The following is a 16,378-nucleotide window of genomic DNA, read 5'->3' as shown; positions in this document are numbered from 1 at the left end:
AGTACGTCAACATTGGAGGATTCTACAAAACCCTACGTCAATGACGTTTTTTGTCCAATGCCAGCATTTTCAAAATTCTCATTTTCTTAGTGAAATATTGTGGTTATGGCAAAACATATAACAAAATATGATAATGGAAGGGTTAGGCAACCAAAGCACTCTGTTAAGGTTAGGGAAAGATCGCAGGTTTGGTTAATAAAAACCCTAACATCAATTGCTGGCTTGGGACTGGACACAAACTCTGGTCTTCTGAATGATAGACTGATGTGCTACACGCCCATCCACCACCCCAACCCCAGACCTCCACACCCTTACTTTCTACCTCGCTTCATAAAAGCTACACTACGTACTTCATTAGCACAGAACATTGGCATTAGAAGTAAATCGTGAGGAGCAGAATCGCTCAATACGGATGTAAATTTTAGGAATGCATGATAAATGACTGAAAAAATGGGCTCTTAATAACTTCATTGAAAGTAATAAAAAGTTATAATCTTTAAGATTTCAGTTTTGGTTGAATTTGGCAACACCTGGGATTATTGGAGGTGGAAACAAGTGCATTTTAATAACACAGCTTCCATAGTTCCACTTGAAATGACACTTGTATCAGCAACTGGAGGAAACAGACACATCTTGAGTGGCTTTCTACCAGAAATCCAACAGAAGATGAGCAACTAGTGTATCTGTTTACAGCGCAGCCAAACAATCTGTGGACTGAGAAGATTCATTGCATCACATTCTTTAATAAGACTAAGAAGACAGTTCAGTGTTTTGTCATCCAACACTGTGATACCGAACTCATAATCAAATGTTTGTCCTCACAAATGTACAAGTACATCCACCGCACGCTTGCACTGTTTCTGTGAATCCCCTGTGCATGGATACGCAATTTGGATACTACAAGGGAAAGGCGGACTCCACCAGCAATAATGAAAGTGACTTTATAAAGAGTCAATTACAGAACTTGAGCACAGTGAGTGCATGGCTATTGCTGAAAAATTTCTAGCCATAAATAGTGTGAAATATGGACTTATTTATGAAATGATAAAAAAAAAACATTTTATGGTTAATAATTTTAAAGCAAAACAGAGAAACTCAGCATGACAACAGATTTCAATGTTTACGAAGAATTGTCTGCTTAGTTGAAAGTTTGACTTCTGAGCTTATATCCTTTTGATTATACTAAGCCAAGGGAACACTGGCCTGTGTGCCAGTAGTTGTCTAAGGCTTCTCATGCCCTTAATGTCTATTATGCTCTTTCTCCCCTCTGTTTCTCTCTGGGGTGTTGCTCAACATTTGGCAGCTGCTTTCCATTAGTGAACTGTCAGGGAGGGGCAGGAGGGGCATGACAGTGGTGGAGACAGTAACTCAAAGCCTTGAGGTACCTCTAATGACACAAACACACACATACATGAACACAAAGCAGGACCATTGTGAAGTTTCAAAGTCCAGACATAAACATATATAAGTCCACAGAGAGCTCTTCAGACAGCCAGAACTATTAATACACTCACAAACCCCGGTCATCCTCAGTTTTCACATCAACATTTGTGCACATGATCACAACATTTGTGCACATGATCATCAGCCTCATTACATACTGTACATACAGTACACTGTAGGTGGTAGAAGTCAGAAAACTAAACATAACAGTGCTAGCATGCACAGTGTATCAGCCAAAAATGAGATAAAACCAAATCTGTCTTACTTTGACCAACTGTTGCTGTTCCCCGAGCCTGGCGGCAGAAGCTGGATAGGCAATCCCTGAGAGGATGCCGAGAAGGCAGAGGCAGGGCAGAGATTTAGCAGCCATATTTGTGTTTGCCTATTGGAGCACTGATCCCCCCTTTCTGTGTCTGTCTCTGTCAGTGTCTCCTGGCTGTAGGAAAGGTCTCTGGGCAGCTCCCCTTGCTCCGCTGCACCCGTTGGCTTCACTTTTCCACCGCTCCGACCTCCAGATGCGGCACTGCGCCTAGTCCCGGCCCGGGCTGAGTCCTGTAAAACAAACTTGTGTGGACTTCCTCCCTTTCTCTCCCTCCCTCCCTGCCCTGATTCCTCTCCCCTAGCGGACTTGCCTCTCCCCTGAGCCTGTGTCTAAATCACATACAGATGGGAAGGCTGGAAACTGAGAGAAAGAGTGAGAGGGGGAGAGAGAAAGAGAGACAGAACTACAGACAGAGAGGCAAATGAGCAACAGAGGGCTTCTGTCTCTTGAGCAGGAGGCAGGCTTGAGGCAGACAGTGCACCCATCCAAGCTTGCACACACCCCCCCCCCACCACCGGTAGAGTAAGATTGAGTGTTAGCTCCTCGTCTCCATTTGCAGGTCCGTGGCACCCTTTCACCTTGGGCTCAACAGGCAGCACCCCTCCCTCTGCTCTCCCCCTCCCCTTCCCCTTCCCCTCTGTTCGGCCAGGGTGGGCAGAGGGTCTAAAGCTTCAACACTCACTCTACACTCTACAGGCAGAAAAGAAACAGCTGCTCTGATATCCCAGTCCAGCTCCACCTCGCAACCCCAGACTGAGCTTTCTGTTTGTTTTCCAAGGTCACACCATCAAAAGCTGCTAAATTTATGGATATTGTGCGAGGCTCCTAACAGGAAGAGCCTGAGTGTGACACTTCTAGCACAAAGGACGTATTGTCAGAGTCTAAAAAGAGTAGTTCCTTTGCGATCTGAATTGCTGGATACTGTAAAGGCCATTTAAACCTGATGATGCGTGTTTTTGCACGTGCTGAAACTCATGACTCTTAGCAGTACGTCACACAGGTCCAAAGACAGTTGTGACTTTTTTTCATCCCACAAAGACCATGCTGTAAGCAGTTCCAAATACGTCCAAGCTATGTCGTGCTGGCCCATTGGACCATGTGGAAGTTATATGTCTCAAGTGACTAATAAACAGGTTGTCACATTCCAGTTATGTATGGCAGAGATGTCATTTTAACTTTGCACAAGAAGAGCAAAACAAGGCCTGAGGCAGCTCTATATTTACTACTGTAAACAGAACCGGGGTTGAAGTTGAAATTAAATTTGAATTCTCTTCACTTTTTGTGAGAGGACATATCTTTTAAAATATGATGATACTGTGGCTATTGTGCAAATTTTCCCCATTTTCCAACTGTTTTTGGACATACAATACCAGTCAAAAGTTTGGACACAACTTCACTTGAATGAGAAAGTGTGTCCAAACATTTGACTGGTACTGTATATCTGTGGAAACAGGGTCATGTTGTTTCCCCTCTTTCCACATAGCTGGCAATTGTAAGTTAAGCTGTCTGTTCCTTTATACAAGTAACATTTTAAAGGACCCATCATGCTGATAAGGTTGTATTCCACTTGGAAAGTAGATGCTAGGAAGCTACGCTAACTAGCTTCCACTTCCACTTCTGGGTGAAAACTATTAAATGCTAAAGTTAGCACTGATTCTCACTAGATGTTACTTTTCATGCAAGCTCTTTCAACAACTGCTGAGTCGTGAAGCACCTGCACACTCAATGTTTTGCTCTTCCAGCACTATAGGAAGGAGGAAAGGAGGTGGTCTAGCTAGCATTAGGTCTCTCTCTTTCGTGGGTCCAGTTGTGGTGATAGGAAATAACCAGACTGTCAAAACTCACAGCAACGGGTAGTTGTTTTGTAGTCTTGTAACCTTAGCACTGTGTGCTGTGAATGTTGTGAAACCTGTGAACTGAAACTCGAAAAAGAGTTTTTCATACAGTCACAGCAGTGCTCTAATCACAGATGCTACAAAGCAATGGTTAACAACTAAAGTCCCCAGCTAGTTAACTGTTAACTGATGTTAGAACTTAAAGGGATATTCCAAACTATTCTTAGTGAACAGCAACACAGATATTACGGGTCAAATTATCAGTATCGACAGAATCAGTCGGTACCACACATTCACACCTGGTCGACACTAATGTAGGAAGCTTTACTGCAGAAAACTACATTTCTTCTTATTGGTAATGACAAATTTGAGGAAACAAGGATATATACTGTATATAAAAATGAACGTTACTGTACTTTTAGTTTCACTACTAATAGCAAAATATAATAAAAATAGCTCTGATAGAGCACTAAATTCAAAATATATATATATATATTTTGCACCCCAAAAATGATTGTTGAAAGCTACCAGATTAATAAAGCACTTTTTTATTTTTCTTATATGCCTTTATGAAAAGGCTGTGGTACTGTACCATAATAAGAGTTAACTGCTGTCTTGGGAGCAACTGTAGACTCCTTATGCACGTTTGAGTCCAATTTCAGCCTTTATAACACTTTCATGCAAAGTAAATGGCACAGGGGCGGCACTAACCACCAGAGAGCTGATGTTAGGCTTTGCTGAACCGCAATCTGTTTATTTCACCAGCTCCCTGAGACTGAGAAGACTTTTCCTTCTCCTTGTTTGGCCCTCTGTGCATTGGTATTCTCAGCACGGGGACAGCATAAACACCGCAGATCACTCACGGGCCAGGGTCGTATTCAGTGATCGTTGAGGTTTTCACAGCAGCAGCACTGTATTCTTAACTTCTCCACAAAGGGATGAGTTTGTCCCGGGGGGTCTTCTTTGCCAACCTATTCAGCTAAGGCCATTCATGTGATCAAAGGCCACTGCTGGGTCTGGCAGATGAATGATACAGCAGGCATGGCACAGTGCATCACTGCCCTCTGAGCCAAAAACAACAGCAAGAAATCTATCCGCAGTGCTGCAGTGTGAGTATCACAAGATCCTACTTAATACAGTTTCTATGGCTTTGCCACAACCCCAGGGTGTTTTACTTTAGTTCTTTGTAGTTTTCCTGCAAATAAGTTGCATATTAAAAGGCCATAGGGTCTTATAAAGGATAATTTTAGGTCTATTAACAAGTCTTATTTTCAAAGTTTTGACCATTACTGTCAGAAATAATAACATTGCATTTATCAAATATTGCTGAATGTTGTATGTGGGAATGTTTCAAAATCATAAAAAAAAGTCAGAACAAACAAACTCCAAGGTTAGCCAAACTTGTGTTGAAGAGAAAACAAAGCTGAAAGGCAAAATTATTCCTGGGAGGTTACCCTTGAGTTACTTCTGTCCATATATGTTCAAGCTCACTTTGAAAGGAGATTGCTCCTGACTCATGCATGCTGTGGCTTAGGTTCATTTCCAGATTGGGGAAGAAGAAGAGATGCATGGCAGCCTCCCCTGAGAGGGCTGGGAGGTCAGAGAGTCCAACAGGTCAACCCTCTCCCCTCAGCCTGCGGTGTCTCCTTACACTCTCCACACATACCAGAGAAAACTATAACCTCTATCACAACAAACACCTCTTCCCTTTAATGCTACACACTCACTGGTAGCGCTAAAAGCTCCCTGGGCAGAACACAAGCACACTAGAGATAAAAAAAAATGTTCACCTTAGAAATAAGATAGATTTTTTATGTCGAGAAATGGCCTAATTTGCATCAAGTCATGTTTTGCAAATTTAGCCGACATGCTTAGGATTAACTTGAGTGAGTGCAACAGTAGAGTTGAAAGTCACAAAATAATAGCTGAGATCAGGGAACACAGCAACACTGCTTAACAATTCCAAACAAGACAAGAAACTTTAGCTGTCAGAGGATCAGACATGTTGTAAACAAGCCAACAGTTAGACAGATCATCTGAACCACTTTATTTGGAGGTTAAACCTAAACCTGTCGCTAATAATCCGTCATTGCACAGAAAAACTGTATACCCCCACGACCTCAGTAAGTACAGTAGGCCAAAGTTGAACAACTAAGTTAGTCTGTAAACTGCGATGGATGTTTGCAACAGACATGTCTGGGGAATCATTTTGCTCTTCCCCTGAGTTTGACTAAGCTGAGGGGTTGTATAAGATCTGTCTGACTGCTCATGTTTCTTGCCCTGTCTGACTTTTTTTTGGCAATGTAACAGCATTTCCAGATCTAAGTTCTATAAAACAGAATTATCCTTTAATGGCAAAGCACATATTAGTTACTGTATTTTGTATGCAAAGTTGAAGCTTTGTGCTGAGGGTGGTACCCAAATGTCCAATATTCAAACTTATCCTGTGTGGAACAAGAATGTGCAGTTAGATTGTAATGATGTTGGCACTACAGGAAAAGCTATGAGGTCACCAGTATCGTTAGGAATCATCCATTTGAGAAACAAATAAATCTATACAAAATTTCACAGCAATCTGGTCAGTAGTTGTTCAGATATCTGTTGGACAAATGGACAATACACAATATGGACTGACCGACAGTGCTCCTGTTAAGGCCTCAGTATGCTTCAAACCAACTAGACTGTACAAGTTGTTGTCCAACCACATTTAAGGGTAAAAGTGTTTATACCTGTTCGTAATGTCCACATTCAAAGGTGAAGTTAAAAGCCTGCCATCATGGCCTCCTTCACACTACATCTCACTGCATCACTGATCTCTCTGCAAGAATTCAATGTCTTGTAATCTCAACACAATGAATCATACACATCGGGGATAACGGTGCCCACTTTTAGACAGTCTGAAAAGTTACAGAGGTGGTTGAGTTAAGAATGAAAAACGGGAGCTTGAGTTCAAAACCTGTTTACTTTCACACCTCTGCACACCTGGCTAATCACTTTGTAAAGTGAGCATGATTGTTAGATCATGTCATGTCTATGTTGGAAACTTACAGAACTGTCTGATGTAGCTTCCTCCATTCTGCAGTTGGAAAGTGGTTTCCAGATGCTGTTGGACAGTCTGTCAAGCACTTCACTTGGGACATATCAAGACTTATAGGCTCTGGTGCTTAATAAACTGCATTCCAGTTAGGTTTGCCAATTTAGTGGAATGACGTGACTTTGAACACCAAAATGGGATGGAGCAATTGTTAATGTTATTAGTTCCACCTGTGCTTTTCTGTCTTTGACAAGTAAAAATTTACATTGTGAGAATGCTATAAACATAAGCCTTAAGGACCTGGCTGTGTTAATATCAGTGTTAAAGAATCTCTAATCATTAGACTGTTTAGACATTTAAGTACCCTCTTCCTGTGGAGCTAATATAAATATATCTGTGCGCATACAAAGAAGTAACATTAGATAAATATCTTGTGTAGAAGAGTGATTTCCTCAGTATCATCTTAAAAAATGATTCAACTACCATGAGTATGTTTTTTAAGTGCAGCATTCCTGTGGGATCCTGTTCTTACTGTCCAGTTTACAGACCGCTTTGTAATGTCTCTCAGCTTGTGAGTTGACTCTTCAGGGGGAAGAATATCTCAGTCTTGGCAGTGAGTGTTGATGAGAAACAGATGTAAGGAGGAGGGGGTGTGTGAAAGAGCGATTTCAAAAATGTAGAACAGAGGTCTGACTTAGTGGGAAAAGGAATGATCCAATCTCCACTCACGTAAGCTGTACTCACCGAAAACTGAAACTACCAGACAGACTGTGTACTACAAATTACATGTGTAAATGCTGGCAGCGTTTATGTGATTTGCTGTGCGTTTTCCCAATCTGCTCTGCTGAGTCCAGGCTCTTCCCAAGACAACTGATGGGAAAAATGTGGAACTGATTTCTGGATATTAAATGGGTGAACCTCTGCTGCCTGGATTCCTCACATATCAAGGCAGCAGATCAGTTGAATTAAAAGGAAATTAAAGTCTAACATTTAAATTGATTTTTAATTTAAGGGCTGGCCTACTGGCAAATGTTATTCAAACAGAAGTTTATTTTTAAAGTTTAGTCATCATCCCGAGGATTTACAAAGATAGCAAATATGTCGGACTGAATTTAGGAATAGTTTTCCCATCTAGAGTATCAATGTAGTGCAACCACAAAATAATCTTCTTGGTTGACCTTCGAGACTAATGCTGTGCAGCCAAATATTGTTATAACACATGATTTCAGAAATAGGAATCCCAGCTAGAAAATTCCCTATTATGTAGAGTGGCTACATAACAGGGAACCATGGGTTTCACAAGTACATAAAACTGAATATTGCCAGAATAGCAATTATAAGAGACAAAGCCTAAAGTCCGATAATATACTCTAAAGGGAGCACGTGAAGGGAGAGTAAAGTCCGGGGTATGCTTGAAATGAACTAGTTTGTAATGACATGTCCTCTGAACATGTCTGACAGCAAAAGTGTTTACAGCTGTACTGAATGGCCACACTCAAAGATGGCAAAGTGAGACATGTTTATTGTTTGAATAGCAATCTTTTTTTATGATCTTTCCGTGAGGAACTCATTGTGTTGCACTCATTTGTACACAAAAAAAGGGAGTAGGGGATGGAGTAGTCACTAACCATTCGTTGCATTAAGTCTATTGTGGAAAGACAGTTTCAGAAAGTTACAAAAATTGTAAGACACAACCTCCCTCCCAATTCCGGATGTTCCTTCAATCCTAAATCCTTCAGACGGGTCCAAGGATTGATCCTTGAGGAACTCCACAGATCAGGAGGACGATCAAATACTTTTTCAGCAACAGAGACAAAGAACCTTTAATAAGATAAATGTGAGGGAAACCATTCAAGTGCTACACCAAACCACTTCCCCAGACGAATCAAAAAAGTAATATGGTCTATATAATCAAAGTGGCGTTTAAATCTAGTTGAACCAAAAATGCAACTTTTGCCATGATCACACTGCAACAAAAAATCATTTGAAGGAGAGCCCTCTCTGTACTGTGCCACTAATAAAAACCAGGCTGGGATTTTGTAATTAAGTTGTTGTTCCTCCGCAAATTCCAAAAGTTGCTCGCACACAGTGGCTCTAAAATCTTAGAAATGAGAGACGAATTTGAGATGAGTCTGTTGAGCAGGATCAAGATCAGGTCTTGTCATAATTGAATAGAAGCAACCTTTGAAGTAAGTCATGCACACCTTGCTGTGATAGTATTTCATGGCACAGCTGTTGATGAAGTGATGAATGCTCACATTCACGCAGCATTATCTACCCACACAAGCTGGGTTACAGCAGCGCAGACCGCACCTAGTACAGCTGCTGTGTGTCTCTACAGGATGTACTGTTGCTGTGATATACATTACAGCCAGACATCCGTGTCCAGCTGCTATGGGAACAGCTGCTATGTGAGGTCACACTTAACACACTTAAAGCATAGCTCCATCTGTTTTGGACTTGGACCCAGTTTCTCCAATATTTTCCACCTTACCGCCTTATTTACTGCAATATGAGAGCATCCATTTTCAGTGTAACAGTGTGCTGCTCTCCAGTACTGTGTAGTACAATAGGGCCAATGGACTGAAGCTCAGTTGATTATGAAATGAGACAGCAATTTATTTTCAGTTTACCATACATCCAAAACCTGAGAACCTTCAATATTTATTGCACTGCTCTCTACAGTAGTGCATGCAGATATGAAGTACTAGCCAGTCAGCAAACATCAATCAAGAAAAATACTGAAGTAAAAGACAAGGTGTAAATGAAACTGTAGAAGAATAGCTTAACTTTAATGCATTATAAATAATCTGTCAAGACCAAAAACCTCATGCTTACTCCTGGTCAACATTCTGTACATTTCATTCTCTTCAATTTAAAAACTAAACCATAGCAGCTCTTCTCTTTTTTTATTATTTAGGATTACTTAATTTACACTCCTGAACACTATGAAAAGAAGTCAATTGGAGCATGACACAATCTAAAGCGCTTTATTTGGAAGTCATACTGAAAATGAGTGAGTGACTCTAAGTAACAATCTCTCATTGAACAGGTAAACTGTGTCAGAGTTGATGATAATTACCACATTTAAGTTCAAATATACACATCTTTTTCATGGCAGGTATTTTTAGTGGTCATAGCAAGTAAAGCATGGGTGCAATTAGTTAACATTAGTCATGGAACAGCAGGGAACAGAAACTGATAAATCCAAATGAAACAGTCATTGCTAACTTTATTGATTACCTGTGATTTTCCTGCTATGACAGCTAAAACTGTCTGCTGTGAAAGGGGTCTATTCCATTGCCTAACATAAAGTACACTCAATCACACAAAGCTAAACATGATATTTGACATACTGTACATTTTCACAAATTCTGAAAGACTGTCACTGAAGAATTTTAATGATTCTTATGTACAAATATTCTGCAGCCCTATAAGTGATCCCACATGGGTCCCAAACCCAAAGTTGAGAGCCTTGGATTGAGAAAGCGTGTGCTAATTGTTCATTGTTGTTGTGTTTTTCTCTGCACATTATAAAGATAAGGGTTGAATGTTGGGCATTGAGATCCTGGTATTTACAAGGAATTCTTGCCAAAAACTGTTCCTTTTTCCAGAGAAATATACTTGCATAAACCTGGAAATATGTCAGGGAGTTCTTGTATCCTGAAGATTACTGCACCTTGAAATGCTGTTAACATGGTGATAAGACTGAATCAACATTTCATCTGCAAAAGCTTCTTCCAATTACATTTCATGTTGAAATGGCAGCTTATAATCAAGCTGTGTGGCAAGATATTGTTTAGAATAAGTGCAGGATGGAGGTTCCTTGCTTAATTGCCTGAACATTACTACTAACCATCCAAGAGCAACCATGTTTCTCCAACCACAGAAACAACATGCCAGAATGGCTGACATGTGAGGGATTTTCCTTTGTTGCCTCAGCACTAAGATGGTCATATACTTTCTGAAAATGACACAGATGTATTAAAACTGCATTAAAATGTTAAATGGGAATATGCAGTATGGTTGGCATTGTATTTTTCCACCTCAAATATTGCATATGTCAATCTACTGAGTATGAAAGAATAAGTGCCATTTTATGATTAATTCTCCATTGTTTTTAAAATCACATTTCATTCATAGCAAGAAATCCTCAGAATTCTGGGAAAAAAATAAATATTCCAGGAGGTGATGATTTGAAAATCCTTCAACACTAATAAAATTCACTTGGCAATAAAACTGTGGTTAGTATGTGTTGTTACATCTTTTCCTCAGATTTCCTGTGGAAGTTAGAATTTATGTAGGTGGCGTTTCTTTGACAAGTAGTTGCAACTTTTCTAGCCAACTGTTATTTTTTTAAACAAACTACTTTAGCTGCTGCTGGAAAGACCAGTTAAACTGTTTCCTGTGAGCCAGAGAGTTTCACAGACCTACTGTTGAGTTTTCAGAAAAGGTCGACCAAAATTTCAAATACTGTGCACCATCAGGCCTAGAGTTACATGACAGCCAGCGGTGTGGATACTGAACAGAGATGTGTAATGCTTGGAGGAACAGGAACACCCCCCCCCCCCCCCTCTACCCACCCCCAACACTGTGGGAACACTACAGCATCCTGTTATCAGAGATACAATGCAAACTGACAGCGACACACTCATACAGCCTGCATACACATGCAGACACACTGTACAACACAAGTTACACAATGATGGAAACACACACTGGACTATACGTGATCATAATCTCAAATACACACTACATTTGGGTGATTACAGTTTCTTGTTAAATTATATCTGGAAGTAAGACACTGTCCAGCCTAATGTTATAATCCAATTAAACTGTAAATATGAGTGCACCCTACTGGTCAAAAAATGAAAGGCAACTCTTTTTATAGCTGCTCATTGGTTTAATTTGAATACAAATCAAATCTTTTAAGATTCCCTTTAATTGGAACTAAGGAGTCTAGTCCAAACCATGAAAAACCAGCCACAGCAAACAGACACAAGTACATAGACAAGGGTCTGCACATACTGTATGTATCTATGGCCAATATTGTGTATGTTCTTACCTTTCATTATTAAATTGACATTACATTACATGTTCATGTAATTAGTTCTGCAAACATGACTGCCACCCATTCATGCAAATAGAGCTGAAATAACTATTTCTTGCAAAATGAACATTACTGTTTGTACAATTGTTGTTGAATTATTTTAAATTTTGAACCAAGATTGAGAAGTGTTGGGAATGTAACAATGATCATGCCATATAGAGCTGCGAGAGACATCAGGGGTGTCATGAAAAGCTACAATATATATTTGTGTATTTCACAAAAATATTCAGATTTACTCTGAAAGCAGGTAAAGCCTACACAGGATGTTGTTGGAAACTGCTGAGACTGCTTCATTTCCTGTGTAAAATGTTCTCTACTGCTATTTATACTCTTCACATATGTATGACTTCAGCTTCTCACAAAATATTCTAAATAACAATATTTGAACCATATACCTAAATTAACCAAATGAAAAACAATGACCTGTATTTAATTACATACTGTATTTAATTACACAATTAGATTCATTTAATGTATCTAATTTGAGTCCAAATAAAAGCTGTTAAGCTGTTAATGCTCCAAGTGGCAAAGAAAGTACTTATAGTTAAAACATCTTCAAACTATTGACTTTCTTTCTTTCTTATGAACAAAATCTATAAACAAATATATATCACATATTCAATATTGGATGCTTTTTGTACCTGTTTAGAACTGATTATCCGTTCACATCCGAATCATTCATCATTCATATTTGGTTACATCCCTAAAACAGATACAATGTGTGTGTAATTTTCTGCTCATGTATCAATAACAGCTGCAATAGAGTTAACTTGCTCTGCCAATATTGCTCATGGTCTATTCAAATATAGTGAGTATAACTACACTGAGAGAAACAGAGACTCCCAGTATAAAAGAAACAGTGAGAGAGAAGTAGAGCAGCAGAGTTGGTGTCTCTTTGGCATAAAATCAAGAGGATTTGGTCACAGCAGAGTCCGACTCACTAACACCTCAGACATCAGAGAGCTGCAGTCTCCAGATGAAGCCGTCTACCTGCTGTCCTCTCGCTCTGCTCTGCTGCTGTGAACACAAGACAATCTCTGAGTAATCCCAGGCAGCATCACACCCTGTCTGACAGACAAATCTCCCTGTGAGACAGCTTAAACTATCCATCACCCCGTCCATTCATTCACTTTGTGACGCTCTGTTTCTCAAGCAGAAGCTTCATTCATAACTGCTGTTATGTTATACAACTGGCCTGAAGGAATTTTAGTCTACAAATGCACTTTTCTAATTGAGTGCACACTCAGTCCAGATGCTGTCGGATTATAAGGAGTAAATTGCTTTCCATTTCTCTGAGGCAGGAAGGACAAAGTCCGCCAAGTGAAAACACCTGTGGTCAAAGCTGAGTCCCTCTGACATCTTCATTACTGTTTCAGACAGTCTGGGCATTTTAGAGGCTTTCAGCTCTCAGAGTTGTGTGGAAGAATGTCATTATTACGCACTTCAAAGGTATTCACCAGCTGAAGATGTAGACAGGAAGACATTACATAGACAAGGAGAGGACAAAGTAACAGAAGTGCAACATAAATACACAGGCATCCTTTTTCCTAATTTTGGATGTCCAGGTGGCAAATGGACCAACACTCTGAACTCCCTCCATGTTTTAATGGCATGAAGTAATGTTCTGGTGACCCATGAGCGAGATGTGGAGATGGATGTCAATCTTATATCTATACATTAAGTACAGAGTTGGATTGGAGATGTTGTTAGCCTTTTTTAGCAGAAAGACTGAAAACCAGGGGAAACGCTATACTCTGGGTCTGTCCAAGGTGTAAAAACCTCCATCAACACTTCTAAAGCTCACTAATTAGCATGTTGTATCTTGTTCAATCTGTAAAGATTCAGAAATGTAAACGAGAATTTCTTGGCAAAGAAACAGCGGGGATGAGTGATTATGTGAAGCTTTTCAGAGTCTTCTTGTCACAGTGAGGTTGCCATGTAAGCTGCCATGACCAAAACCAAAGCATACTGACACTGACTGCATCTGGCAACCAGTTCTATAGCAGGAGACACTGCACAGAAGTACTGGGTGGATTGATAATCTCTGAGCCGGCACTGGGGGTGGGCCAGACCAGGCTGTGCCTGCTCATTTGAACTCCTTGCCTGCTGGGTCGCTGACAGCAGCCCTGACGCACCCTCACATATAAACCTATTTGTGATTGATGAAATGTTCAGCCTGTCACAGTCTGTTACAAAGAAACACTTTGGTTTTGGTCATGTCAGCCTGTTACAGGCTGTGACAGACTTACATTCACCAGATGGCCAGAGACAGAACTCCTAATGAATTCTAACGTTGCTCTATGACTGCTGGATGTGTACATAGACATCTGTTTGCTAACACATTCGCTGCAACAACAAGATGATAATGTGTCACTGTTGTATTTACAACTAGTTCCACTTACTCATTAAATTCTGTCTCTTCATTGAGGCTACGTGATGTTTACACTGAGTCATATATTCAAACCCATGACCATCTTTTATGGCTGCACCATTCAATCAAATGGAAATACTGCAGATATCCTGCGCATCATTTAAAAACACTTATACAGTGCCAGTCACATTCGAGAGAATGTGTCCAAACGTGTATGTGTGTGTATGTATATATAAACTATGACTGATATAATTATTGATGTCAGACAAAAAGTTTTGACCCATTTGTAATAAAGTGAAATGATAGTTGGCCACTGTTGGCCTGACTTACTGTTCATTTTTGTGAAGATAATCTTCAGAGGAGTTGTTGCAGTGTTTGTATTGAACATCAATCAGTCACTGTTGCCTGTGGAATACAGTATGTCAGCATGATTTTGATCTCCCTTTGCATCATGTTGCAGTGGTTGTGACTGATATTGAGTCACCACCGATCCTGAGAAGATATCTGCGTGGCTACTGTACTATAAGTTGATTCTGTTATTTTGTCCAATCCCCTGTAGACAGAACTGAAGGTCAAGATCAGAGATTGTTATGAGTTTACTGCCTGGAGCATGTCCTATTTTACTTAACCCTTGGTCATTTCTCTTGAGAACATATCACAAACACAAAGGAGATCTGAAAAATGAATGCAGACATGAAAATGATACATGAACTCATATTAATATCAGAAAAAGAGAAGGACAATTCTATAGAGAAAAGTGACATAGACAGAAATACACACGTGAGAGATAAGAGACAAAAGGGGAAAAAAGGCAAGGAAAAAAGGAGGTGAGAGAAGAAATGAGATGTGGCTCAAAACAAAGACAGGCATCAATTAAAATGGCCAAATATTTGCTAGAGTGTATCACACTTTACTTAGCATGGTTACAGTGTTTGGAGGATTAGGTGGTTTCTTCCAGGCATGAGACAAACTCATTATGTTGATTCATCTGCATTCAACACAGGCTTCAGCTGATGTAGGCTGAGATGAAATTGGAAAAACAGAAAACAGAACTATTTCTCAATAGTTTGACTGTCAGTTCTAGAAAAATGAAACCTTAAATGCTTTCTATATTATAATTTGTTCAATATTTTTGAATACAGCGTTAACATTACGATAATACATTTTTGAATAATTTTCAATGGCAATCTTTGCCAATTTGATACTTTGATCATTTTCAAATATATGAATATATTTTTCTTAAAGGGGACCTATTATGCTTTTCCTTATTTTCAGTCATATATATAATGTTACAATGTCGAATGTTCATTTTAAACATGGCCAATGTGTCAAATAATAAGGTAAACGTATGTAAAAATGCAAAAAGCACCAGTTTCAGACTGCTCTGAATGCTCGGTTTCCAAAGGTTTTTTCCACTTTGACGTTTTTCGACGTCAGCTCATGACGGATTTTTTTATACGGTCATCTGCTCCATACACAGCAGGTGAGTTCACTGCTCCGTTCCACTAACATTATGGGGTTTTTTTCCATTATTTTGGGGGTATTCACATCGAGCCATGACTGAGGTGTGCTGGTCGTCTGCAGCTCTTCATCAAACATCATCATCACTGTGGCTGTTTCTGCTTGTACTATTCGTCCCTGCATTATTTTTAACTGATCCGCTGAGAAAAGAACTCAAAATATCTCCATATGTTGTGGTGTCAACTGGTTTTTAGTGCCGCTAACGAAGCTCAGCTAGTTTGATGAGGAACATGTTTCATTTCCCGTAAATTCTTCACAATAAAAGTCTCCTGTTATTTAGTCATTTAAAATCTTTTAATATAAAGCAGTAAAGCAGGAAATATTGAGTTTGCATTGGCGGTAATTTCACAAGACTCTGATGTGGCTGCCCCTTGGCTATGGAATCATCATGAGCTTGTGAAATGGTTTGTGAATGTGTAATAAAGTTTTGCAGCTGTAGAAATATTTTGTGCATGTGTGAAAAAGTTTTGTGCACATATAATTTGCACATGTTTAAAAAAGTTTCTGTAATGGAAATGGAAGCTACATCCTCATACAGATGAAGGAGGGGGGCCTTAAAGAGACAGAAGCTAAGACCGCCTGTTAAGAAACAGAGGCTGAACCGAGGGGCTGCATAAAGAGGCAGTATAAGATAAATAAGTTTTTTGAACTGTAAATCATGCAAATAATAAAAGTCCCAGAATAAAAATATAGAGCAGAAAATGAACATAATAGGTCCCCTTTAAAGCAACAACAACAAAAA

The 16,378-nt window shown here is 39.6% G+C and overlaps 1 protein-coding gene across 5 annotated transcripts in view; it reads right to left on the bottom strand.

Annotated features, from left to right (window-relative positions):
* The window catches only part of lama4 (laminin, alpha 4), a 187,144-nt gene that overhangs the window by 33,914 nt on the left and 136,852 nt on the right, over positions 1–16,378 (bottom strand). Inside the window, exon 3 of one of the 5 annotated variants that reach the window (XM_044377227.1) lies at positions 14,446–14,520. The exons of 3 other annotated variants lie outside the window; for them this stretch is intronic. Coding sequence is in view for 1 of the 2 variants with exons in the window: in XM_044377226.1 (XP_044233161.1) it covers positions 1,709–1,813 (105 nt within the window). In the remaining variant the exon portion in view is untranslated. Of the gene's footprint in view, positions 1–1,708; positions 2,349–14,445; positions 14,521–16,378 lie in introns of those variants that run through there. One more of the 5 variants, XM_044377226.1, reaches the window with a different exon arrangement.

Source organism: Thunnus albacares, chromosome 16 (genome assembly GCF_914725855.1).
Source record: "Thunnus albacares chromosome 16, fThuAlb1.1, whole genome shotgun sequence".
Classification (NCBI taxonomy): domain Eukaryota; kingdom Metazoa; phylum Chordata; class Actinopteri; order Scombriformes; family Scombridae; genus Thunnus; species Thunnus albacares.
Note: the sequence above shows the minus strand (reverse complement) of the source record. Positions and strands in the feature narration are given on the sequence as shown.